The 27,087-nt window shown below is 37.0% G+C and overlaps 1 protein-coding gene across 1 annotated transcript in view; it reads right to left on the reverse strand.

Moving 5' to 3' along the window:
• Septin10 (septin 10) overlaps positions 1-27,087 on the reverse strand; it is a 62,771-nt gene that overhangs the window by 35,151 nt on the left and 533 nt on the right. Inside the window, exon 2 of the mRNA XM_046420246.2 lies at positions 1,797-1,865. Coding sequence (XP_046276202.1) covers positions 1,797-1,865 — 69 coding nt within the window. The remainder of the gene's footprint in view (positions 1-1,796; positions 1,866-27,087) is intronic.

The raw sequence follows: 27,087 nt of genomic DNA on the forward strand, positions 1-27,087 counted from the left end.
CTCAAAGTGATCAATGTGATAAGACAGCAATTTATCAGCCTGTTAGAACAAAGCTGGAAGAAGAATCTAGCACCTCCATGATACATACTATATAATAAAAAAGAAAAATTATATTATATATACCATGGTATTATTTGAAGGTAAAATGTCATAAATTAAAGCTTAGATCAACATTTTTAAAAATAAAAAACAGAGTGGAGATAAAATGGAACCAATCATAAAAATACTCATTAATCCAAAAAAGGCGTAAGATATCATTGGATGCACATAAAATAACTAAAATTTAAAAGACTGATGATGTCAAGTGTTGAAGATAGAAGAACAAATGGAATGCTGAGAATGTGCTGGTGCAAATACAAAATGGTACAGTGAATTTGGAAAAATGTTAGATAAAAACAAAAATCCAACCTGGAGGTTAAAACATACATCCAAACAAGGACACACATTCATAGCAGTTTTATTCCTAATAGTCAAATAGTAGAAACAACTCAAATGTATAGATATACAAATTGAAGCATATACTGATGCACGCCAGGACATGTATGACTCTTTTAAACTAAGTATCCAAACAGTGATTTATTTACTGTGATTTGTGTGAAAATAAACTTTTTTTATGTATGTATATATTCTTATATCTATATGAATATGGAAGGAAATATCTCAAAAGGTAGTGACAGACTAACCACTAGGGAGGAGACACAGGTCAGGTGAGAAAGGATTGCTTTTTACCATGTGCAGTGGGCAGAATAATGAAATAGCCTCTGGTATGCACACATCTTCTCTCAGTTATTTAATAAAACTAATCTGGGTTCAGTTGAGAAAACTTGCATATGTGATGTAGGTGCCAACTCAGGTAGCTCTAGAAAAAGGACAATCATAGGTATGCCCTGACCTAACTAAGCAAGCCCTTAACAGGGTCTGGGCATTCCTGGCTAAAAAGATCTGGGGTTGGCGGAGGGTGGGGGGGGGATGGATGTGGCTAAAAAAATCTGAAACACAAAGAAGATAAGACCTGCCAGAAGTTCTGCCTGGTTGGCTTTTAGAATAGTAGAGGCCATGTGGCAAGGAAAAGAAAATGGTCTCTGGGAACAAATGGAAGGCCAGTCAGCAAGGAACTGCATTCAGCCAGTAACTTGAAAGAGCTTGAAGGAGAGCTCTGCATAAAAACCCAGCCATCTGAAGCCATCTTGAAAACAAGAAGGGACTCTAGCTATGGGAGCCCAGAACTAAAGGAAATTATTTCATCTCATTGAATTACCATGCTTTACTTGCAATTTTCTGTTTTTAACAGCATAGCTCTTTCATCAAGTTAAATTTACCCTTCTTTTTAAATATAACTTCTAACATGCATTACCAAACCATTCCTACTGTACAGGCACACTCAGAATGACCTTGGAAACATCAGGTCTAATCTTGCAGCAGAAAAGCATCTGGCGAGGCCACCCAGTTGGTCTCCACATTCTGTCATCCAAAGTTGTCTGCCCCTACCATGCTCTGCAATGTGCCCACCCAAAGCAGTGCTAGTCTTTATTTCTTCCCCTCCCAGAATTGTGCTGGAATCTAACCATGCTAGTCTTTTTATGGAATGTTGTTGTTGAAGCACCTGGAGTTTTAATCTGCTTAAAACCAGAAACAAAAGAACTAAAAAATAAATAACAAGTGAAAAAATAAACAGAAAACAATTTAATAGGAACATTATGCATACTTACATAAGAGTCTACAAATTCTATAAGTAGTTATTTTTAAATTATAAAAGTATTTAGGGACGATATGTAATACATTAAAAAAAGACTCACTCTCTCTTCAGCTTCACATAATGGGGAGGGCATAGAAGCTGTTCTGAATGCCATGTGAGAATGAAAGAACTGGAAAAGAAAAAAAAAGACTTTAAAAATAAAACAAATACATTACAGTATAAACATTTACCTAAATAATATATTTACTCTAGGAATGGGATCTAATATTGCCGTCATCACTGAGTTTTGACTTGCAAGTCTATACTATGGACTCATGTTTAAATTTTTTTGGCTTACTAAATAAGCAAAAAATAAATAATATTCACCATATACAAGAATACATACTCAAAAATTATAAGAAACCAGTAAACTCCCACTTACAGAGAGAAGGGCAAAGACTGCTGCTTTTATTTAAAAGACTCTGCAGGATTAAAACAGAAAGTAAGTTATTTCACTTAAAAAATACTCCATGAGGGGCTAGAGCTGTAGTTCAGTGGTAGAGAGCTTGCCTAGCATGGATGAAGCACTGGGTTCCATCCTTAGCACCACATAAAAAGTAAATAAACAAAATAAAGTTATAAAAATATATATATTTAATAAAATACTCTACAAGCCAAGGTGGTACTCAAAACTAGTTATGGTCCACTGCGGCATGCCAGGGAAATAGAAATGTTAAGAATGATCCAAGGGCTGGGAAAGTATGGATTTTAAAACTTAGACAAGTCCCTTAGTCACCCAATTAAAATAAAAATAACTTTTGGGTATAGACCGAGGAGGAAAGGGATAGCTGGGTCAAATGGTGGTTCCATTCCCAGTTTTCCAAGGAATCTCCATACTGCTTTCCATATTGGCTGCACCAATTTGCAGTCCCACCAGCAATGTATGATTGTACTTTTTTCCCCACATCCTCGCCAACATTTATTGTTGTTTGTTCATAATACCTGTCATTCTGACTGGAATGAGATGATATCTTAGAGTAGTTCTGGTTTGCATTTCTCTAAAATGATTAACATTTTATCATATATTTGTTGATTGATTGTATATCCTCGTCTGAGAATTGTTTGTTCAGGTCCTTGGCCCATTTATTGATTGGGTTATTTGGTTTTCTTTTTGGTGTTTTACTTTTTGAGTTCTTTATATACCTTAGAGATTAGTACTCTATCTAATGTGTGAGGGGTAAAAATTTGCTCCCAAGATGTAGGCTCTCTATTCACCTCACAGATTGTTTCTTTTGTTGAGAAGAAACTTTATAGTTTGAATCCACCATCCCATTTATTGATTCTTGGATTTAATTCTTGCGCTGTAGGAAGTCTTAGTAATGATGAAGATTAGGGCCTACTTTTCCTTCTATTTAGACAGTCTCTGGTTTAATTCTTAGGTCCTTGATCCACTTTGAGTTGAGTTTTGTGAATTGCTTACAGCAGCACAATTCACAATAGCAAAACTGTGGAACCAACCTAGATGTACTTCAGTAGATGAATGGATAAAAAAATGTGGCATATAACAATGAAATATTACTCAGCAATAAAAGAGAATAAAATCATAGCATTTGCAAGTAAATGGATGGCCCTAGAGAAGATAATACTAAGTGAAATTAGCCAATACCAAAAAAACAAATGCCAAATGTTTTTCTCTGATATAAGGTGACTGACTCATAGAGGGGTAGGGAGAGGGAGCATGGGAGAAAGAGAGGAAGGGAGGGGGCAGGGAGTTAGCAAGGATGGTAGAATGTGATGAACATCATTATCCAAAGTACATGTATGAAGACACGAGTTGGTGTGAACATACTTTATATACAATCAGAGATATGAAAAATTGTGCTCTATATGTGTAATAAGAATTATAATGCATTCTGCTGTCATTTATTTAAAAAATAAATTAAAATAAAATAAAAACAACTATTATTTACAGAACTCCTATGCCCATCATTGTGTTAGCTCATAAAGTACAATTTCTTTTCTTTTTTTGTGTGTGTGTGTACTAGGGATTAAATCCAGGGCACCGCACATGCTAGGCAAGTGCTCTACCAATGAACCACATTACCAGGCCCTCCCCACCCTACCACCTCTTTGGTACCAGGAATTGAACCCAGGGGCGCTTAAACACTCTGCCACATCCCTGGTCCCTTAAATTGCTTAGGGCCTTTATATTGCTGAGGCTGGCTTTGAACTTGTGATCCTCCTGCCTCAGCCTCCGGAGCCATTGGGATTACAGGTGTACACCACGTGCCCAGCTTTCCAATCCTTTTTATTTTGAAACAGGGTCTCACTAAATTCCCAGGCTGGCCTCAAACCTGCAATCACCCTGCCTCAGCCTCCCAGTAGCTTGGATTACAGGCATGTGCCATTGTCCCTGACTTAATACAATTTCTTATTTCATCTTTATAACACCCTGAGCTATACTTACTACCATTTTTCACAGCTTAGAAGAGAAGATTAGGAATCAGAAAGGCTGAATAATCATACAATCCAGTAGCTGTATACACAGGTCTGATCCAACTGCAAAGTTGGTGCTCCTTCTAAATGGTCCAAGTTGCAAACCAAATACCAAATGTCACTTTTTGCAACAATAGAAAATGATGGATGAGAAGTAGTATGATATAGATATGAGGAGTCCCTTAAAACTCATGTGTGAGGCAATGCTTTCAGAGGTGAAATGATTACATTATGACAGCTCTTGCCCAATTCGTGGACTAACACACTGATATGAATTAACTGGGTGGTAACTGCAGGCAGGTAGGATGTGGCTGGAGGAAGTAGGTCACTGGATATACCTTTGGAGGTTATATTTTGTCCCTGGTGAGTGGTATACTCTGCTTCCTCATTGCCACGTCCTGAGTTGCCTTCCTCCAGCAACCCTTCTGCCATAACATTACCATAGGCCCAGAGCTACAGAGTTGGCTAACCATGAACTGAATCTCTGAAACTGTGGGCCAAAATAAACTTTTTCTCCTCTAAATTGTTCTTGTCAGATATTTTGGTCACAATGACAAAAAGCTAACTAAAACACGAGGTATAAGTGAAGCTGTGTTCATTTCAAGGCACTTGCTAACCCAGTGCAGCATAAAATACAATGAAATGCAACATTTTAAAAAGTAATACTAAGCTGGGCCTAGTAGTGCACACCTGTAATCCCAAAGACTCAGGAGGCTGAGACAGGAGGATTGCAAGTTTGAGGGCAACCTCAGCAAGTTGGTGAGACCCTCTTCTCAAAAAAAAGAAAAAAAGGCTGAAGATGTAACTCAGTGGCAAAGCACTGCTAGGTTAAAACCCCAGTACCAAAATAAATAAATGAATGAATGAATAAATAAATAAATAATAAAATGAAAAGGAATATTAAAAGGCCAAGGATATAGCTCAGTGGTAGAGCACTTGCTTAATATGTGCTACAAGACCCTGAGTTCAAGCCCCAGAACTGGAGAAAAAGAATGTACCTGTATATCTAATATCTATCTATCTATCTATCTATCTATATATATATATATATATATATATACACACATATATACACATATATTTAACTGTATATGAATGAATGTAGTAAAATAAACTATATAAACAGTATCAATAAGAACAGTGCAAAATGAATTCCCTTCTCATCCCTGGTTCCCTAGAACTCAGATCTTTTGCTGGGATACTGCCAGCCTTTTATGTATCCTTCCAAAGAGACTATACAAATATAAGCACACATGCTGGTACAGGGCTCTTTCCTATATATACTGGCAGCATCTGATACTCTGCACTAGGGTTTTTTGTTTACTCTCCCATTCTATGGTATAGTGTCCTATTCTCCACACTACTATATAGTACACATGGACACTCTCTCTTTACTGTGACTTAACAATACAAAAATGAGCGTTTTTCAAATCTTTATTAACTAGATGAATGTATTCTTCCAATATGAAATGATTCTTACAGGATGAAAATTGCTCCTATATAGAAGTACACAACAAAAATTTTGTTACGAACATACAGATACTCTTGTGTCTTCATGAGTTGAAAAATAACACTAGAAGGGAGGGAGAATTTCATATTTGGAGGAAGTAAACTATGAATATAAGAATTTAGTGGGAGAAAGGGGTTCATTTTCATTAGTCATAAGCTGCAAAGTATGAATGAGGTTGGAAGGGACAAATGAGGGGAAACTGGAAGTGTCCACTTAAGAGTCCATTTGGTGCCGAAGAGAATACCTAGTTAGGGGCCCCGTTATCTAATGATAACTGAGTTAGACAGAACATTCAATGCTTGTGGTCACTTCTTGATACAACTTACCAACTGCTCATACCTTAATGTGTGAATGTGTTTACTGTAAGTGTTGTGCCACACATCTGATTTACCTGTCAACCAGACAACTTTAAAAACACGAATGGTAAGAAAGTGGCATTGCTTTTTGTTAAATATATATTTATATATATTATATACATATATATATATATATGTGTATTTAAATATTTTTTAGTTGTAGAGGGACACAATAGCTTTATTTAGTTTTTATGTGGTACTAAGTTGAGAACTGAACCCAGTGTCTCACACATGGAAGGTAAGAGCACTTTACCACTGAGCCACAACCCCAGCCCCCCCACACACACTGCTTTTAATCTGATAGCATAGGATTAAATTCTGTAAAATGTAGTTTAGTAGGCAATTGGGTTGGTAAATATAATAATTTGCTTAGAAAAGAATGATAGGTTTTATACTCATTCATTCATTAAACTTTAACAAAATCTAGGCTAAATATCTATTATTATGTAGATAAGGATTCTGTCCCTAGAAGTTCATTGTTTTATCCAAGGAAACGCCATAAGTCATTTGCAGAATGTTTCCCAGTAAGGGAAGGAAAGTTGTTATCAAGATGGTATCAATTTGGTTGGAAAGAACCAAACATTTCCCCACAGCTAGCTGGCAGGAAAAGGCCAGTCTCCCAAGGGCCCTGGGACAAAACATGTGCCTCTGTTTGTATGGCTCTCCCTGTTCCAAACTGAGATTTTAAAGAATGTAGAGAATCTGATCCTTCTCCAATTAGCCCAATGTTCTGGCACTTCTTGCTATGATTCATTAAATACTACAACTTTTTATAAAAGTATTTGTTAGACTTTGGTAGGAGTTAAATTACTGATATCTGGGTTTCTAAAAATATGTATTTGTGTGCACTACACTTATACACACATAAATACACACACACATATGAAATATAAACTACAAAAAAGGCAAATTGGGGGCTGGGGTTGTAGCTCAGTGATAGAGCACTTGCCTAGCATATGTGAAGCACTGGGTTCGATCCTCAGCACCTCAGATAGATAGATAGATAGATAGATAGATAGATAGATAGATAGATAAATGTCCATATATATATATATATATATATTTTTTTTTTTTTTTTAAGTCAAGGGTAGGTTGTGATTTTGTTAGTGCCTTACTTTTGTACTTTGGAAAGAGATTGTCACTGATTGTTACAAATAGGAAGAAGATCACTGGATCATTGACATTATGAGACTCATAAGGTCAAGGGTCATGTCTTACTCCTTCAGAAACTCCAAGGAGCTAGTGCTGTGATTTATTCAAAATAAGTAGAATGGTGAATGGCCTAGCAGATTGGAATTCCATTTGCAGGATTTTTTTTTTTTTTTTTGTAGGATTTCTTAGGAATATATCAAGCTCTTTGTATGCCAACTGAGGCATTCACTCAATTATCATTCTCTTTGTTATTTTACCTTAAATGATGTCCTGCTAACTTCTAAAAACTGCTTCTAAAGTAAAACTTGTTTTGGAAATTTGAGTTGTCAAGTAGTACCAGTGGAAAATATTAAAAACAATTATTCATATTACTTTTATTTTTTTAATATTTATTTTTTAGTTGTAGTTGGACACAATACCTTTGTTTTATTTATTTTTATGTGGCACTGAGGACTGAACCCCAGGGCCTCACATGTGCTAGGTGAGCGCTGTACCACTGAGCTACAACCCCAGCTCCTCCTATTACTTTTATATGACTTATTCATGCTTCCTGGTCAGAACATTTACACACTAAGATTTTATGTAGGTTTTGGCAGACGTTCAAAACTACAGAAAATGGGGCCGGGGTTGTGGCTCAGTGGTAAAGCACTTGCCTGGCATGTGTGAGGCACTGGGTTCAATTGTCAGTACCACATATAAGTAGATAAAATAATAAAAAGGTCCATCAACAACTAAAAAATATTTTTTAAAAATACAGTAAATAAGCTGGGTACAGTGGCACACAACTGTAATCCCAACAGCTTGGGAGGCTGAGACAGGAGGATCTCAAGTTCAAAGCCAGCCTCAGCAAAAGTGAGGCACTAAGAAATTCAGTGAGACCTGCCTCTAAATAAAATGCAAAATAGGGCTAGGGATGTGGCTCAGTGATTGAGTGACCACTGTAAATAAATCAACAAAAGCAAATACCTGATATGAACTTAGATAAATTAAACCTAGGTGTTATTAGTCAAAGTTTAATGATGAATGAATATAAAACCTATCTTATTTTTGTTTGTTTTTTCCCTGTTAAAAAAAAAAAAACATGTTTTATTGGTACATTATAATTGTACATAATAGTGGCATTCTAAACCTTTTTTTTTAAGCAACTTTTACTTAACAACCCAACTACATTTCACAAAATCTAATCAAACTATCATTAGGTTAAAAACTGAAAGCCACTTTCTTACACTAATTTTTAAGAACTTAATTTACTAAAATTTTTAATTGACCAGTGAATACAATATAGCTTCAGGGACTCAGGTGTGTGGCATATTGCTTACAACAGACATACACATTCAAGTGTGAACAGATGGTAAATTATGTCAAGAAGTGACACTGAGCATAGAATGTTCTACTGCTTTACTCAGTTTATATAATGCAAAGGTGTGAGCAAGTACCCTAGCCAGATATTTTCTGTGGCACTAAGTGGAGGCTTTGTGGAGTCCAGAATAATTTCCTCACTCAGCCACTCATGAATTATACTAATCAATTCCTCTAACATCATTCATATCTTCATAGCCTAAGACCAGTGAACCCCTTTCTTCTACCAAATTCATTGTTTAATTTCTCCAAATATGAAATTCTGTCTCCCTGCTGGTGCTCAGGAAGAATGCCACACTGATGTGACTACACTGCTGCTTAACCTTCCAGGGTCTGAGCCTGTGCTCCCTCCCCACAAGCAGGCCACTCTCCTCATTAGACAGCTCTTGCCCTCAGTAATTTCCTTTCACTGTGTCAAATTCTGCCTCAAGGTAGATCACAGATATTTGAATACACTTTGCTGCCCCTTGATCCTCTGATGGTGCAACAAGCTAATAACGTTGGGGGGAAATCAAGTTTCTTTGACATGCACAGTACTAGAAAGTATTTTCCAGAACTTTAAAAAATTTAGGTGTAATACGTGAAAACATAAAAGAACTTGGACAAAATCTAGATGCATTTTGGTTACCTCATAGTGTGAAAAGATATTCTGAACTTCACAAAGAACCAAGGGGCGGTCCTGCGCTGAGTAGGAAGCAAAGTTAAAGATCTTCTAAGGTTCCCACCTTAGTGCTCTAACACTGAGCTATACTCCAGCCCCTCCCAGTGAATGAATGAAACTACAGCATGGAGAGTAATGCCTTTTCTGTCTTAACAACTTACAAAGAAAATGCCTGTAAGTTTTGCATTTTGAGGTATAAAATAAATCTCTGCAATCTCAGCATATGACTTTTCCCCTCCCCTATGAAAACTAGAACAACTCAAGATTGTATGATGTCGCGTTGCATGCGACTAAAACACTCAGGGGTCACTCCAGGGGAACTGGGCTGCGAGAAATAACCACACAAGAGACAGAAATACCTTTTTCTTTGGGGGTGCTGTGACAGCTCCTCTGACCTTAAGGGTCCTCAGAAAGAGAGAGAGCGAGAGCGTGCTGACCCCTTTTATTAAGGAGAAGCCATTCAAATGAGATAAGGGGTCAGGTTTCAAGGGGCTGAGTCTAGCTTCATGATGTCTGCTGTCAGCAGGCTGACTGACATCTAGGAAGGCCACACCCAAGGGCACAGTAAGAGAAGGGGACACCCAAAGGGCGTTTCCATGGAACATTCTGTCCCAAACAGGGCAAGGGGTTATATCACAAAGGAACAGGTGAACATAGCTTGATCCTTGGGGATGTAGAAAGGCACGCTCATGCATGAAGACACATTTGGCTGCATTTTTACTACCCTTAAGATCGCATGCCCACGCATGAAGACACATTTGGCTGCATTTTACATTACTTAAAAAAGAAGCCAGATCATGGGGCGGGAGGGGATGACCAACAGTGCCTCAAACCAATCAGGAGAGGAAAAACGCTGGTCACATGATGTGATGGCCTCCCACAGTATGACTCACTTTTAACAAGAAATCATAAGAATGTGATATGGTGAAGAATGAAGAATAAGTCATGGAAAATGCATGTATAGACAGGACGGATTAAGGAAAAAGACACAACAAAAGTATATCTCCTTGTGTGTGATAACCTTGAAACTAAATCTGAAGGCTTATTTAAATGAAAAGTAGATGGCTTGAATTTGGGGAGAAGGTAAGGTGATAGAAAAAAATCAAATTTGAGAAGTAGTAGGCATAGCGGCATATTCAAAATAAAAACATTAAGAAAGGGTGAGGATGTAGCTCAGTAAAAACGCCCCTGAGTTCAATCTCCAGTACCAAAAAAAAAACGGTTGTCAGAGTCATTCTTCTGTTTTTCCCTTATCCTGTCCCTTCTCCCTCAATCCCCTTTAACTACTCCACTGATCTTTCTTGTATTTTGACTGACCTTCCCCTCCTCTTCTTCTTCCTCTTACCCCTCCCTCCTCTCCCCACCCTTGCCATTATGGGCTACATTCCAAATATCAGAGAAAATATCCAATCTTTGACATTATGGGTCTAGCTTATTTCACTTAGCTATAATAGTCTCCAGTTCCATCCATTTACTGACAAATGCCATTATTCCATTCTTCTTTATGGCTGAGTAATACTCTATTGTGCATATATATCACATTTTCTTTTTCCATTCATCTGTTGAAGGACACCTAGGATGGTTAGATAGCCTGGCTATATAAACCATGCTGCTATAAACATTTATGTGGCTGTATCCCTACAGTATGCTAAATTTGGATAAATACTAAAATATATAAATACTTCCAGATTGATATATAAAAATATAAATACTTCCAGATAAATACTAAGGAGTGGGATAGCTGGGTCATATGGTGGTTCTATTCCTAGTTTTCTGAGGAATCTCCATATAGCTTTCCAGAGTAGTTGCATTAATATACAATCCCACCAACAATGTATGAGTACACTCCCCCCACATCCTCTCCAACACTTAATATTATTTGATTCTTGACAACTGCCATTTTGACTGGAATGAGATGAAATCTGAATGTACTTTGGAACTGAATTTCCAAACTGCAAGAGATGTTGAACATTTTTTCATATATTTTTTGGCTATTCGTCCTTCTAAACAGAAATATCTGTTTAGTTCTTCTTTGGCCCATTTATTAATTGGATTTTTTTTGAGGGGGGTGTTAAGTTTTTTCAATTCTTAATACATTCTAGATATTAATGTCCTATCTGAGGAAAGCTCTTCTCCCATTCTGTAGGCACTTTCTTCATGCTCTTGTTTCCTTTCCTATGGAGAAGCTTTTTAATTTGATGTCATCCCATTTATTATTTTTTGTGCTTTAGGAGACTTGTTAAGGCAAGTTAATCCATGTGCCAATATTTTGGGAGCGTTAGGCCTACATTTTCTTCTAGAAGTTGCAGAATTTCTGGTCTAATGCTTATGTCTTTAATGCACTTTGAGTTGACTTTTGTTCAGGGTGACAAAGGGGTCAAGTTTCACTCTTCTACATAGGGATAGGATACCTAATTTTCCCAGCACCATCTGTTAAAAAGGCTATTTTTTCTCCAATGTATATTTTTGGCACCTTTGTATAGTATCAGTTAACTATTTACATGGGTTTGTCTGTGTCTTCTGTTCCATTGGTTTTCTTGCCTTTTGAGGGGCCAGTACCATTCTGTACGTTATTCTAGATCGGTAGTATAATTTGAGGTCAAGTATTGTGATAGCTCCAGATTTGTTTTTTTTTTTTTTGCTCTGTATTGCTTTGGCTATCCCAATCTTTTATTTTTCAAAATTAATTTTAGAACTACTTTTTCTAGTTCTGTGAAGAATGTCATTGGTATTTTCATGGGAATTGCATTGAATCTGTACAGTGTTTTGGTTTTATTTCCTTGTTGTGTCTGGTTTTGGTATCGAGGTAATACTGATTATATAATATGATTTTGTCAGTTTCCTCCTTTTCTATTTCACGGTGTAATTTGAGAACTAAATTTTGGCAGAAATTGGCTGAGAATCCCTCTGATGAGATTCTCTTTGTTGGAAGGATTTTGATAGTTACTTCAATTTTATTACCTGAGATTGATCTATTTAATATTTAAACTGCTTTGATTTCATTACTTGACACTGATTATGTAAGTTTTCTATATCTTCATGGTCATACATCTCTAGGAATCTGTCAATATCCTAATGATTTCCTAGCTCACTGGGAGTATAAATTTTCAAAATAGTTTCTAATGATCTCTGGATTTCAGTAGTGTCTGTGGTGATATTTCCCTTTTCATTTCTAATTTTGTTAATTTCAGTCTTCCTTCCTTTTGAGTAGTTGAGCCAGGGTTTATCAATCTTGCTTTACTCTTTCAAAAAACCCAACACTCTGTTTTATTAATCCTTTGCTTTTTTAAAAATTCTTAATTTCATTGATTTTGGCTCTGATTTTAATTATTTCCTGTTTTTACTGATTTTTGTGTTGGTTTGTTCTTTTGCTAAGGCCTTAAGGTGTACAGTTAGATTATTTATTTGTTATCTTTCTACTTCTTAACATATAAATTCATTACTATAAACTTTCTCTTAGAACTGCCTTCATACTCTCCCAGAGATTTTGATACATTGTATCACTATTTTCATTTGTTAATAAATTTTTTTCTTTCTTCTCTGATTTCCTCTGCTATCCATTTGTCATTCAAAAATGTATTGAATCTCTGGGTGTTGGAGTGTGTGCTGTATTCTATCTGTGACTGATTTCTAATTTCATTCCATTATGGTCTGATAGGATGCAAGGAATTATTTCTAATTTTTATATTTATTAAGATTTGCTTTATGGCCTAAAATTTTTTAGAAAATGTTGCATGCACTTCTGAGAAGAAAGTTAATTCACTCATTAATGGATCAAATAGTCTATAGATGTCTGTTTGGTCCATTTGATTAATAGTATCTTTTAGTTCTTAGGAATCTTAATTTATATCTGGATGACCTATCTAGTGGTGAGAAAGGTACCAGTATTATTGTATTGTGGTCTATTTGATTCTTTATTGAGAAGAGTTTGTTTTATGTACACAGATGCACCACAGTTTCAGGCATAAATATTTACAATCATTTTATCTTGTTGTTGGATAATTACCTTTCCCAGTATGAAGTGACCTTCTTTGTCTCTTCTGATTAATTTTGCATTGAGGCCCACTGTTTGATTTGAGAATAGCTATCCCTGTGTTTATGGGTAACATTTGCATAGTATATCTTTTCCTATCCTTTCACCTTCAGTCTGTGGATGTCTCTGTGAGTTTCTTGCAAACAACACACTGTTGAGTCTTAGTTTTGAATCCCATCTGCCTATCTACTATGTCTTTTGATTGAAGAGTTTAGATCCTTTACATTCAGTATTGTTACAGAAAGGTAATTTTTATTTTCTGCCATTTGATTTAATTTAGACTTGATTCTCTTTTAATTGAATGTTAATTCTAGTGTAATTCTTCCCTATGGTGCTTTTTTTTTTGTTTTTGAATTTTTTTTTTTCATTGCTTCATATTCTTAAATTTGGTCTCTTGATGTTAACCCAGATTTGTTGAAAATCCTGGTCATGGTCTCTTAACATCTTTTCTTTATGGTTAATTTTATATGCAATATTATACACTTTGTCTTCGAGGCCTGCAAATCTTCAAAGTGTTCTAATCTATTCGTGCTACTTTCCACTGAATTTTTAATTTGGTTTATTGAGTCTTTCATTTCCAGGATTTCTGTTTGGGTCTTTTTTTCAGAATCTTTCCTCTTTGTTGAAGTGATCTTTCACTTCCCATGATTTCTAATTTCACTCCATACATCATCTTTTAGCTCAATGAACATTTAAACTATGAACATCATAAATTCTCTGACCTTTCCTCCACTGTATTGTTAATGGAATCAGTTGCTGAATTGTTATGCGTTATTTGGGGTGGCTTGTTCCCTTGCTTTTTCATATTGCTTCTATGTTTACCCATCAACTGGTATGGCTATTATTGCTGCTTTTAAGCAAGGACCACTTGGTGAGCTTCCTTCTCTTAAAAAGCCCTGGGTTAGGTAAATATCCAGGTATTGATACTTTAATGTGTGATCCCAGTATTAGCATCATTTTGAGAGAAGTCACTGAACTCTATTTACTACAATCACATCAGAGCCAAGTCATATACTATTCAACCTTATCAATAGCAAAGAACGTGTTGATATTGATATCCACAGCTCTTCTAGTCCCAGTATAAACTTGTAGTAAAGCTCTGGAACGGGTTGAAAATTTAGTTATTAAATATAATAAAATTGCTATAACATTATATGAGGGCTGAAAGGCAGAAGAAAAGACAAAGCAAAAGAAAGAAAGATAGAAAATAATAATAAGGTAAGGTAAAAAGAAAAAAATGGGGGTTATTTGAGGTATTAACAAATAATGCAAGGAAAACAAACCAAATGAATGTAATTAATGCTTTAAACCATTAGAAGAAAAACTTTGAAATGGGTTGAAGGTACAATGTGGGCTATTTTGGTAACAACTATTAATCAAAGAGTAATACAGATGATCAAAGTTGATGTTAAGAGTTATTTATAGAAAACTATGCCAAGCTGAAGAAAACTCTTTTTGAATCTTGGTTTGGATTTCATTAGAATTTGGGATGTTTAGAAGATGTCCATCATTCTTCGTCTTTGTATCCTTCCAGAAGTGCTGGGGCATAGCAGCCACTCCCAATTGCTATGGACTGCCCACCAGCTGGTTCTGGTTTGTCAGCTCAGGGTCCTGCAGGTGACTGTTCTCAGAGTGTGGTGTTGTGTCTGCTGATTGTTTCTGTAGTGTGCAAGAGTTGCAGACGCAGGGCTCTGCACTGTCTCTGTGACTGCTACGGATCACTATGTACCCTCTTCCCTCTACAGGATCCTTTGCATGGTGGCATAGAGCCTAGTAACTTCTAAAAGCACAGGTCCTGTGGTTATGGGTTCTCTGTGGGTGATCTGTGGTGCAAAAATATTCCTTGTGGCCCATTCAATTCACTGGGGTACTGCCCTTACTACTCAGCTGGTTCACCAAGGTTCTAGTTTCCACTACCCCAGGGTGTGAAGGGCAGGTGCCGATTTCCTCTGGTAACTATAACCAAGGCACAGGCCAGCCAGTATCCAAACAGTAAACACTTGGCATTTGTGGCTGAGGATGAGGCTGAAGGCCAGGTCAGATTGGAAGCCACTGCTCTCTGGTTGGAAACAGAAAACTTTCCTCCTTGGCTGACTTCCCCTGGGCTACGGTAATGATCTGGGCATCTTCCCCTTTAAGCTTCCTGGGGACTCAGGCAACTTCTCATCATGGCTTTCCACCAGCTGCTTACATGATTTGGGAACCATCCTTCTATGCCACTGGATATCCAGGTAGCTTTGCAGGAGAGATCAGGCAACAGTTCCTCTAGGCTTTTTAAGACTCAGGCAATTGCCTGCAGTTCCTCTCCCCCATCCCCAGTGTCAGTGAGCAGCAGCAGCAGCAGCAGCAGCAGTAATGTTGGCTTCCCTGTCCCCTTTCCTCTGCATGGATCCAAAACTGTCTTGCTGCTGGGATCTGCACTCTCACTTCTGCGAATACCAGACATCCACTCTGGCACTGCCCAGGTTCCTGCAGAGGCTGTGTGGAGAGCTGAATTGGGTGAGCACTTCCCAGTGGGCCCGTTCCACCACACTTCCCATGTTCTTGGTGTGGAAGAGGAGGTTTCAACAACTTTTAGCTGTTAAGATCCCTCTACAAGTTCTTTCTAGATTGGTTCTTAGGAGATCCCACTGCAGGGGTACTCCCTCTGTTTAATTTGTTGCTCACTGGAAGTGGGGAGATGCTGTGTTGATTTAAGAGGGTGACAAGTCAGCTCTAGGAACTATCCTAGGCACTGAGGATATATAACTTAACAAAAGAGGGGGAAAAAATTCCTGCTGTTAAGGAGCTTCTATTCAAATTAGGAAAGACCTAACAAAAATCAAAGTAAAGAATACAATGCTATCTATATAATGATAAACACAATAAAGAAATAGAAGGGAAAGAGGAAATGTGGCAGTGGCTTAGCATGGGGATGGGTGCTATTTTGAACCAGGTGGTCTGATAAGTCCCATCTAAAAAGGTGACAGTTCATCAAAGATCTGAAGAGGTCAAAGGAACAGAGTAGATGAGGAAGATATCTGGAGAGAGAGCATTCTAGGTAGAGAAGTGAACAGCTGCAGAGGTCTAGGAGCAGATGTGTGCCTAAGGAGTACAAAAAAACAAAACACACACACACACACACACACACACACAAAGGATAAAAGCCAGAATACAGGGAGAAGGAAGGGGAGAGAGCAGTTACATAGGAAGAGTACCAGATCATACAGAGATAGGGTTCTTATGACTTATTTCAAGGAATTGGCTTTTAAAGGTTTTTAGCATAAAAGGAACATGAACTCTCCTTGTTTTTAAAGGTTCATTAAAGCAATTTGCAGTTGAGAGTAAACTGAAAAATGGGCTGGGCATGGTGGCTGTAAATCCCAGGAACTTGGAAGCCTCAGGCAGGAGGATCGCTAGTTCTAAGCCTCAGCAACTTGTGAGGCCCCAAGCAAGTCAGTGAGACCCTGTCTCTAAATAAAATACAAAAAAAAAAAAAGGTTGGGGATGTGGCTCAGTAGTTAAGTGCCCCTGGGTTAAATTCTCAGTTCAAAAAGAAAAATGGCATATAAAAACAAGATCAGTTAAGAGACCACTGCATTAGTCTAGAAAAAAGAGATGACGTCAGCAATGTTAGCAGTGGGAGAAATAAGATGTTAGTTGAAATTTGGATCTACTTCAAAGGTAGAAATGATAGCACTTGCTGTAGGCTCAATATGGGATGTGAAAAATAACTAGAAAGGTAGAGCTTCCATTCACTGGAATTAGAAAGACTAGAGAGGTGCAATGGTGTAAATCTAATGTTTCATTTGATAATCACTTACCATCTAATCCTTTGTTGTCTTTTTGGTCTAAGCATCCTGTAGTTTTTCCAAAAATGACAAAAAAAAAAAAAAACAACCCTATCATGAATGCTCCAAATATATTCACTGATGGGTCAAATAATGGTACAGCAGCAGTTACCCCTGATCAAACTTTTACATTTTTAGTACCCAAACAATCAGCTCAAAAGGTAGAGCTTAATGCAGTATTACAAGCTTTTGTGATGTTTAAAGATTCTGTATTTAATTTATTTTCTAATAGTCAGTATATAGTTAATGCTATAGTATCCCTTGAAGATGCTGGTAGGATTTCTCCTTCCTCTACTGTTTTCTCTTTGTTTTCCACTGTACAAAGTCTAATCTGGGACAGAAAAGATCCATTCTTCATAGGACATATCAGGGCACATACAGGATTGCCTGGAGCCCTTAGTTTGGGCAATGATTTAGCAGATAAAACAACACATGACATACATATTTTCTCTACACTAGAAGAAGCTACAAATTTTCATAAAATATTCCATGTCAATGCTAATACTTTACAAAAGCGTTTTAAAATAACTAAGGAACAAGCCAGACATATAATAAAACAATGTCAAAATTGTGTGACCTTTTTACAACAAGTTAATCTTGGAGTCAATCCTAGAGGACTGATACCTAACCATATTTGGCAAATGGACGTCACACACTTGCCAGAATTTGGAAAATTAAAATATTTGCATGTTATAGTTGATACTTCTTCTGGATTTTTGATGGGCTCCCTTCATGCCAGAGAAAAAACTAAAGATGTTATAGCTCATTGCTTACAAAATTTTGCCACTGTGGGCGTTCCAAAAGAGTTAAAAACAGATAATGGTCCTGGTTATACTTCTACCTCTTTTAAACAATTTTGCTCATCATTTGGCATTACTCACATAACAGGAATTCCATACAAACCTCAGGGACAAGGCATAATTGAAAGAGCTCATCAAACTATTAAAACGTACTTATTAAAGCAAAAAGAGGGAATTGGAAAGGAGTATATATCCCCCAAAGATAAACTTAAAATAACCCTTTTTACTCTAAACTTTTTAAATTTGGATTCATCAGGGTTTAGTGCTGCAGAAAGGCATATGTATCCAAAAAATGTACATAAGCCTAAGGTACTTTGGAAAGATATTCTAACAGGACAATGGAAAGGTCCTGACCCAGTGATTGTCTGGAGTCGGGGTTCTGTTTGTGTGTTTCCACAGGGAGAACAGCAGCCGATTTGGATTCCAGAGAGACTAACCAAAGCAATTTCTACAGACCAAAAAGAAGATGATTTGACTCAAATCCATAACAGCTGATATCCAGAGCTCCAGCTTGGCTATTCTTACATCTGCGACAGTGATTAACCAGGATTAAAATATTAATTAACCAGATTAAAATAGATTTTTCAATATCTATTTTATTATTGCCTTTTCCCACATCATAAAGTTCTATTTTATTTTTTGAGCTCACACAGACCTAGGTTAATGTTTTTCTGATCAGTTTTATTTTTTGACTGTGGAGTTTTTAAACATTGCAATGGAGATTTCACCTAGGTAAAGCTACAAGGCCTTTACTATTGTCTTATGTGTTGTACATTTGTGTGCACTCCTGTGTTTTGTGTTGTATGTCTGTATGTGCGTATGTCCATATTTCGTATATGAGGAGCGCTCATGAAAAAATGGATCCGAATTTTTTTTTTATTCACGTCATTTAAATGGTTTAATTTAAATTAGGTAAACACTGTTAAGGATTGTTTTTAAAGGTAGTTAACAGATCTGTTTGTTTACTTTCACCTTTCCTTTTCATTATATTTAATAATTCTGTTCAGGATAATGTAATGTTACATAATTTCTTTTTAGCATCATTGCCAGAATTCCTATCTTCATCCCAGTGCCGGTGAAGACAAAGATAAAACCAAACTACAGCTTCTTTGATAGCTTTCATAGTAAACTGTATAAACTGATGCATCAATGAATAATAACTCAACAAGTAATGCTCAATCAAGGAGTCGATTTACTTTGGGAGGAAATGGACATATTGATAGATTCCTCCGCTTTGAACTGCTTGCAGAACCTGCCTGGACTATGTATCACTTGTATGCATTGTGAACTATCTGTTGATGCAGCAAATTGTGGTAGTGCTGGGGTATCTTTGCTGATGGTGTCACCGGTGATACAATTTTTCCAAAGGAGCCATCAATTGGTTTGGTGTCGTGGCATTTCTGTATCCTCCTCCCTTCTGCTAGTGATGGTCTAAAATTTGGGGGCCAACAGAGGTGAGGCAAAGAACCTCACCCCCCCACTGGCACCAAGGCCAAATTTGGGGGCCAACAGAGGTGAGGCAAAGAACCTCACCCCCCCACTGGCACCAAGGCCAAATTTGGGGGCCAACAGAGGTGAGGCAAAGAACCTCACCCCCCCCCCACTGGTGCATAGGCGTATCCACAAGTATGGCTATATGCTGGACCGGTAGTCAGTGACGGGTATGATCCAATTGCAGTGGTACCAACCTAAGACAGGAGGCTGATGCCTAGAGGTCAGATCATCCGATGACAGGTAAGGACCATATGTTGAACTGGACAACCTAACAGGCACGGTCCCTAAGCCACATTGCTTGTTGTTTAATTAATCAGAAGGGGGGAGATGCTGAGAGCCATTGCCAAGTAGGAATGACGCATGGCAATATCCTTGTCAGCCTACCCAATGTTACTTAGAGGGAGGACTCTCCATTGTGGAAATGGGCTTGCCTTGGACCCAGGTCATTTGCAGTGACATTGCATGAATGTTTGAGAAAGGTGACCCTGCTCAAGGACCAGGGTGGATCCGGGTTTAGGGTGGATCCGGGTTTAGGGTGGATCCTGCTGGGAATAGGGCGTATCCTGCTGCCTCAGGCGCCCGCTCCTTGAGTTCCAGTTGAGTTCTCGCGGGGTTCTGAGAGTATTTGGGACGCAGAGCCCGGTGGAGGGAATTTTCCCAGAATGTGCGTGTAGAGCCGGTGAGAGTCGGGAATAAAGAGTTGCTGTTGGAATCTACAAGTTTGTGTGGTGGCTCGGTTATTTTGTGCCCAGCCAGACTGCGGCAATAAAACACTTGTAATTCACTTATCTCATAAAGGACTTAATAAAATATGTATTAAAAAAAAAAACTCATAACTTGATAATAATTAGAAAATAGTCCAAGATTGGAATAGGCATGTTACCAAAGATGTCAAATAAACAAATGACAAAATGTTCAACATCTTCAGTCACTTGTAAAATACAAGCTGAAACCTCAATGAGATATCACCATACATACAAAAAAAGCCTGACAATATCAAGTACTGACAAGGAAATGGAACAAGAACTCTCATTCATTTGGTGGGAATGCAAAATGGTATAACCATTTTAAAAAACAGTTTGGTAGTTTCTTATTAAGTTAAACATACACTAGCTGCTACTTAGGGGTCCCACAACTAGACACTTACTCAAGAAAAATGAAAACATTCACATAAAAATGTACAAGTGAATACATATAGTAGCTTCATTTATAATTGCCCCAAATAGGAAACAGCCCCAAACACTAAGTGGAAAAATTGAGCTCAACTGTAGTATAGGCACATTCACAGAATGGAATACTACTCAGCAACAAAAAGGAATGTGCAAGAACATGAACTAATCTTAAAAGCATTTCATTTAACAAAGAGGTCAGCTTAAAGGCTACAATAATACCTACACATGACACAATGAGAGGCAGAGAAACTGGTCAGTGGCTGTCAGAGAACAGTGGCAAGAGAGACTGACTACAAAGGAGACTTCTAGGGTGATGAAACTAGTAGCCTAACTATGGTTACATCAACATATGCACTCATCAAAATTCTGGGCTAGAGATGTAGCTCGGTGGTAGAGTACTTACCTGGCATGTGTCAAGCCCTAGTTGGATCCCTGACATAGCAAAAGAGAACAAACAAACAAAAACCAAAAACAAACCCTCACTGAACTTTATATTAAAACAGGTGGATTTTAGTCTATGTACATTACACTTCAATAAAAAAAGTTAACTCATAGAAATGTAATATTTTATTTGGCCTTTAAGTTGCCATGACCAGGACATGGGACAAGGCAACTTAGAGCATAAAGATTATTTGGGGTTCACAGTTTCTGAGATCTCAGTCCACAGTTGGCCAATTCTATTTCTCTGGGCCCAAGGTGAGACAGCACCCCAGGGAGCAAGGTCCCAGTGGAGGAAACCTGATCAGGTAATGGCAGAGTTAAAGAGAGAGTAAGGAAAGGGACCACAGAGAAGATGCATCCTTCAGGATAGACCCCCCACACACACCAGTGATCCATCTTTTCCAGCCACACCCCACCTGCCTACAGTTACCACCTGGTCATTCAAAATTAGCATGCAAGGATAAGTTTATAGCCCTCATAATCTAAGCATTTCACCTTTGAATATTCCTGCATAAACATAAGCTTGGAGGTGGGGGGGGGGGGTGCACCTTATATCCAAACCATAACAGTAACAGAATCTTTGTATTAAAAGATAAACTAATCAATAAATGGGAAAGAAGTAGCTAAAAAAAATCTGATAAACTAAATAATTAAAATAATGACTAAAGTCCTCTTGATATATGTAATTTTTATAAACAATATAATATACAGGAAATATGCAAATACAAAACAAAATTAAAATACTTTCTTCAACTGTTCAAATTATAAAGTAGTGTTAGGTTCTTTTGGGCCTCAGAGTGATGCAGAAACTAAATTATAATTATTTTCTATACAATAGAATCTCTGTTACTATATAAGAAAAAGCCTATCTTCTACCAAACAGAGAGTCCCTAGAAAAAATCTCAATGACTTATGTCACAACAGAGAAGAGCTAACATGACATCAGTATAAATGTATGGTTCTAAAAAGTTGTTAGAATGAACTACTTCTGGTGACAACAGATGCAAAATGCTGGAGCACTAAGTCACCAGCAACACCATGTGTAAGGGCCTGGGGCAAGGAGGTACAATGACAACAAGAACCAAACAAGAGAGATTTTGTTCAACCAAATTTGAGAAAGTCGACTCTCATCCAGAGAGAGAAAGAGGAAGAAAGAGAGAAGGAGGGAGATAACAGTGCTCAATAGGAATGAAAATTATAAAATGTGATAACACAAGTAAGTTACTTGCCGCACTGAACTTTAGCATCAGCATCTGGTCACATTCAATTACTAGAGCAGACAGTTAAAGCCATAAAAGTCAACTTCATAAAAAATTGAATAAGAAATAAGACAATTTCATACATAAAAAAATAGGCTGAATATGTTAACATTTGCAAAGATTATTGGACTACTAAAAAGGTAAAATTAAACTAAAAGAAGATGAAAATAATGACTAAAGTCCTCAATTTTTAAACATACGTTAAAAAATTTTAAAGCCATATTTTTAAGATTTGTAATACAACTGAAAAGCTTCTCATGTTATTTTAAGGTTGACTGTGTGAGCAGAATCTGAAACAGTCTTCCTGCCTAAAATACCTGGCCAGCTACTCTCTAATAATCTATGGCCATCTCTTCCTTTAAAATTTACCTCAGTACCGAATTTTTACAAAAAGTCTATATTCATTTAAAGCTAATATGAACTATAATCATACAAATAAGTTGTATTTTCCAAAAATTCATTTTAGTAACCATCTTAGTTTCAGAATAGTCCTGAGTAGGTTCACAAATGCCTCATTTAACCTACAATGTACACAGTATTACATCTTAGACCATTTCAATTCTAGTAGCAGCCTAAGAAGAAAGCACATTTGTTATCTTATTTCTAGAAAGGCTAAAGCTAGATCATACCACCAAATGAATACATCAGAATAGTAAAAGTCTCAAATAAATAATCTAAGAACCTCAAAAACCTAGAAAAGAAGCAAAATAAACCCCAAGCAAGGAAAGAAAAGAAAAATACTTCGAAAAAAAGAAAAGGTCAGAAATCACTACTTATACTAAAGATAGAAAAATTAAAATAAATAAATAAAACAAGGAGCCAGTTCTTTGAAAAGATCAATAAAATTGACAAACTGGTATCAGAACTGATAAAGACAAAAGACATAAATTACCAACATTTGGACTCAAACAGGGAATAGCACTACAGACCCTGATGCCAACAAAGGATACTAAGGCAATACTATGTTCAACTCTACTTATGTAAATTTGAAAACTGGAAGGAATGATTCTGTTCTTTAAAAACCACAGACTACCACAACTTTCCTAATAATAGTGAATAGCCTTATAACTATTAAAGAAACTTGAATTTCTAATATTAAAACACTCCAAAAAGAAATCTCCAGGCCCAGACAGTTTCACTGAAGAATCCTACCAAACATTTAAAGAATTAACAACCAACATTTAAAGAATTAACACCCATTCTACACAATCTCTTTCAAGGGAGAGAATACTTTTCAACCCATTTTATGAAGCTACTATTACCTTGACTGACAATACATACACCTATAGACCATTATCCCTCATGAAGTCAGTAAAGGGCATCTACAAAAAACTTCATAGCTATCATGAAAAGACTGAATGCTTTCTCCCGAAAAAGAAGGAAAAAAACAACAACAACAAGGAGACTGTTCTGCTTTCACCACTGTTACTGATTTGAATGCTAAAAAAAAAAAAAAAAAAAAAAAAAGTAGTAACAAAGGGCTAGAATCCAGCCAACACAATAAGGCTGGAAGGAAATGGTAAAAAGGAAGAAATAAAACTGTCTCTATTTGCAAATGGCATGATTATCCACATAGAAAACCTCAAGGAATCCAAACTCCTAGAGCAAATGAATTTAGCAAGGTCACAGGATACAAGATAAACATACAAAAAACAATTATATTTCCTGTTACCAATGAAGATAAAATTTAAAAGCAATTATCATCTACATTTCCTTAAAAAATTGAATACGTAAGCATGAAGGTGTAACTCCAACAAAACATGCAGGATTGTATGCTAACTGCATAATGAAAGAAATCAAAGTAATATTAAGAAATGACAAGAAAAACTGTGTTTATAAGGTAGAAGACAACATAGTAAAGATATCAATCCTCAGTAAACTGATATACAGATATAATAATGTAATTCTTGGGGCTGGGGATGTGGCTCAAGCGGTAGGGCAATCGCCTGGCATGCGTGCGGCCCGGGTTCGATTCTCAGCACCACATACAAAAAGATGTTGTGTCCACCGAACACTAAAGAATAAATATTAAAAAAAAACTCTCTCTCAAAAAATTATTAAAAATAAATAATGTAATTCTTAACAAAATCCCAAAAAGACCTTTTTTTTTTTTTTTTAGATATACACAAAATGATTCTAAAACTTACAAAGAAAGGCAAGAATTAAAGAAAGGCAAAAAATTAGCTAAAAATTAAAGAAAGGCAAAGAATTAGCTAAAAAAGTTTTGAAAAAAAGGGAAACATTCCTCCTAAAAAAGTAGGAGGAATGGGTCTACCCTTACTTACAAGGTTACAAGACTTACAACTTTACAAGTAAATTACAAGACTTACAGTGTTATGAGAATCAGTGGTATATGTGTTGACAGAACCCAGAAATAGGCTAGCATAAATACGTTCAACTGGCTTTTGACAAAAGTATAGCCATTCAATAGAGGAATAAGAACTTTTTCAACCAAAGCAATTAGGCATCCCCCTAAACCAAAAATGAGCTCTTGACTAAGGTCTGACATCTTATAGAAAAATTAACTCAAAATGGGTCATGGGATTAAATGTAAATTGTAAACTATGAAACTTTTAAGGAAAAAAAAAAAGAGAAAATCTTCAGGATCTAGGATTAGGCAAAAAGTTCTTAAACTGACACCAAAAAAGCACAAATCCATAAAAGGAAAACTTAATAAAATGAACCTCATAAAATTTTTAAAATTCTTGTTTTGCAAAAGATCCTATTAAGAGGATGAAGACACAAAAGTACAGAATGAGAGAGCATTTGCAAACTACATATCTGAAAAAGGACTAGTATCTATGATACATTTTTTTAAAAAAAATCCTTCAACAGCCAAAAAAAAGATTCAATTAGAAAATTCAAAAAAAGAGATGAAGAGACATTACACAAAAAAGGAAATACCATCTATGTCCAACATCATTAGACATTAGAGAAATGCACCTGAAAACCACAACATCATACATACCTATTGGAATGGCTAAAAATGAGGACAACGCTAAATGTTGACAAGGATGTGAAGAGAGTAGATCTCTCATACACTGCTGGTAAGAATGGTTCAAACATATTAGGAAACAGTTTGGTAGTTTCTTGTTAAACTAAAGACGCAATTACCACACAACCCAGCAACTGCATAAATGAGCCTGGGAGAACTGAAGCCAATCCCCAAAAAATAAAGGTAGACTGTTCTCTCTGATAGCTGATATGCAGATGCTAACATACAACCAAGGGGGAGGGTAGAAATTCAGTGGATTAGACAAAGGAAAATAAAGGGAAGGAAGGAGGGTAGGAATAGGAAAGATGGTAGAATGAATTGGACATAAGTCTCCTGATGTTCACATATGAATACACCAGTGAAACTCCACATCAAATACAACCACAAGAATGGGGTCCTAATTAGAATAAATTACACTCTGTGTATGTATGTCAAAATACACTCTACTGTTATGTAAATTGAAAAAGAACAAATTAAAAAAAAAAACCTAATGTTTACATGACATTATATTATAAATTACAGAGATGTTTACAGCGGCTTTATACATAATAGCCCCAAACTGAAAACAAGCTAGATGGCCTTCAAACAAAGTGTGATACATTCATAACTTCTAATGCTTGCAACAACTTGGATGAATCTCCAGAGAACTTTGCTGAGTGAAAAAAATCCAATCCCAAAAGATTACTGACTCAGTAATCACATAAATTTTGAGATGAAAATTTATGGAAATGAGTAACAAATTACTGATTAAGAGGGATTAAAGAGGAGATGGGACAGGGAACTAAGTGGGTGTGATTATAAAAGAGCAATCTGAGAGACCTTTTGGTGAGGGAAAGGGCCTCTATCTTCACTGTATCAGTCAATATTCATGTTCTACTACATTTTGCCAAATATCGAGAAAACTGCATAAAGGGTAGAGAGATATTACTATATTCTTTCTTACAACTGGATGAGAATCTACAATGATCTCAAAATAAAAAGTTTAATTAGAAAACAGCTTCAGAGCAAGCTTAAGTGCTGGAAATCGACAAGAAATCCAATATCAACTGAGGTGCTCTCTTCTGTTCAAGTATGATTTGATACTGAAGATCACTCAACGAATCAGTTTATAACACACCTTACTCACCACAATCCTTTGATATTTTCTTCAACAACGTGAGCAAGGGGCAATGGTAACAAAGAGAAAATCTGAGACTTTTCTAAATACGTGATAGAGTAGAAAGAGACCTGGGTTGAATCAGAGCAGAACTCTTGTCCAAGCTCCATAAAACAAACCCACACATATGCAAAGACATATCCCATTGTCTTCTGGAAAACTCTCAGTACGCTTCTAAGAGAATGGGAATTACAAACGGCAAACCACACACGGTGTTACTATGAAAATACCTGTGACCACTTTGAGAACCAGTGTCTTAACTGGCAAACAAGATACATGTGCCAAAGCAACCTGAAACCTAATGTACAAAGTCATCTAAAACGCTGGACCGTGTTCTTTTAATAAGCAAGGGTGCCAAGGCGGGAAACGAAAAGGTTCAAATCCTAATGGACACCACCTGAAAACCACAGACGGCTTGGGAAAAGCCGCGCAAGCCGGACTCGACCCAGCCAGTCATCAGGACGTGTGCACCACTCTACCAGATCACTCCGGTTGTGTCAATCTGCACTGCGCGCTCAGAAACCGTTAGGAAAGTGATGGACCAGCCAACAGTTCTACATCTAATTTCCCCATTTGGGCACAGACTGAAAAGTCAAGCAAAAAGATCTTTCCCCGTCTCCCCGGAGCTTGGCCCGGCGCCTCAGCGGGTAGGGGTCGGCAGCGAGCAGACCCGAATCTCCGCCGGGGACCGGCCGCGC

This window comes from Marmota monax, unplaced genomic scaffold (genome assembly GCF_021218885.2).
Source record: "Marmota monax isolate L192 unplaced genomic scaffold, Marmota_monax_Labrador192_F-V1.1 WCK01_AAM20220418_F8-fsc00204, whole genome shotgun sequence".
In the NCBI taxonomy this organism is placed as follows: Eukaryota; Metazoa; Chordata; class Mammalia; order Rodentia; family Sciuridae; genus Marmota; species Marmota monax.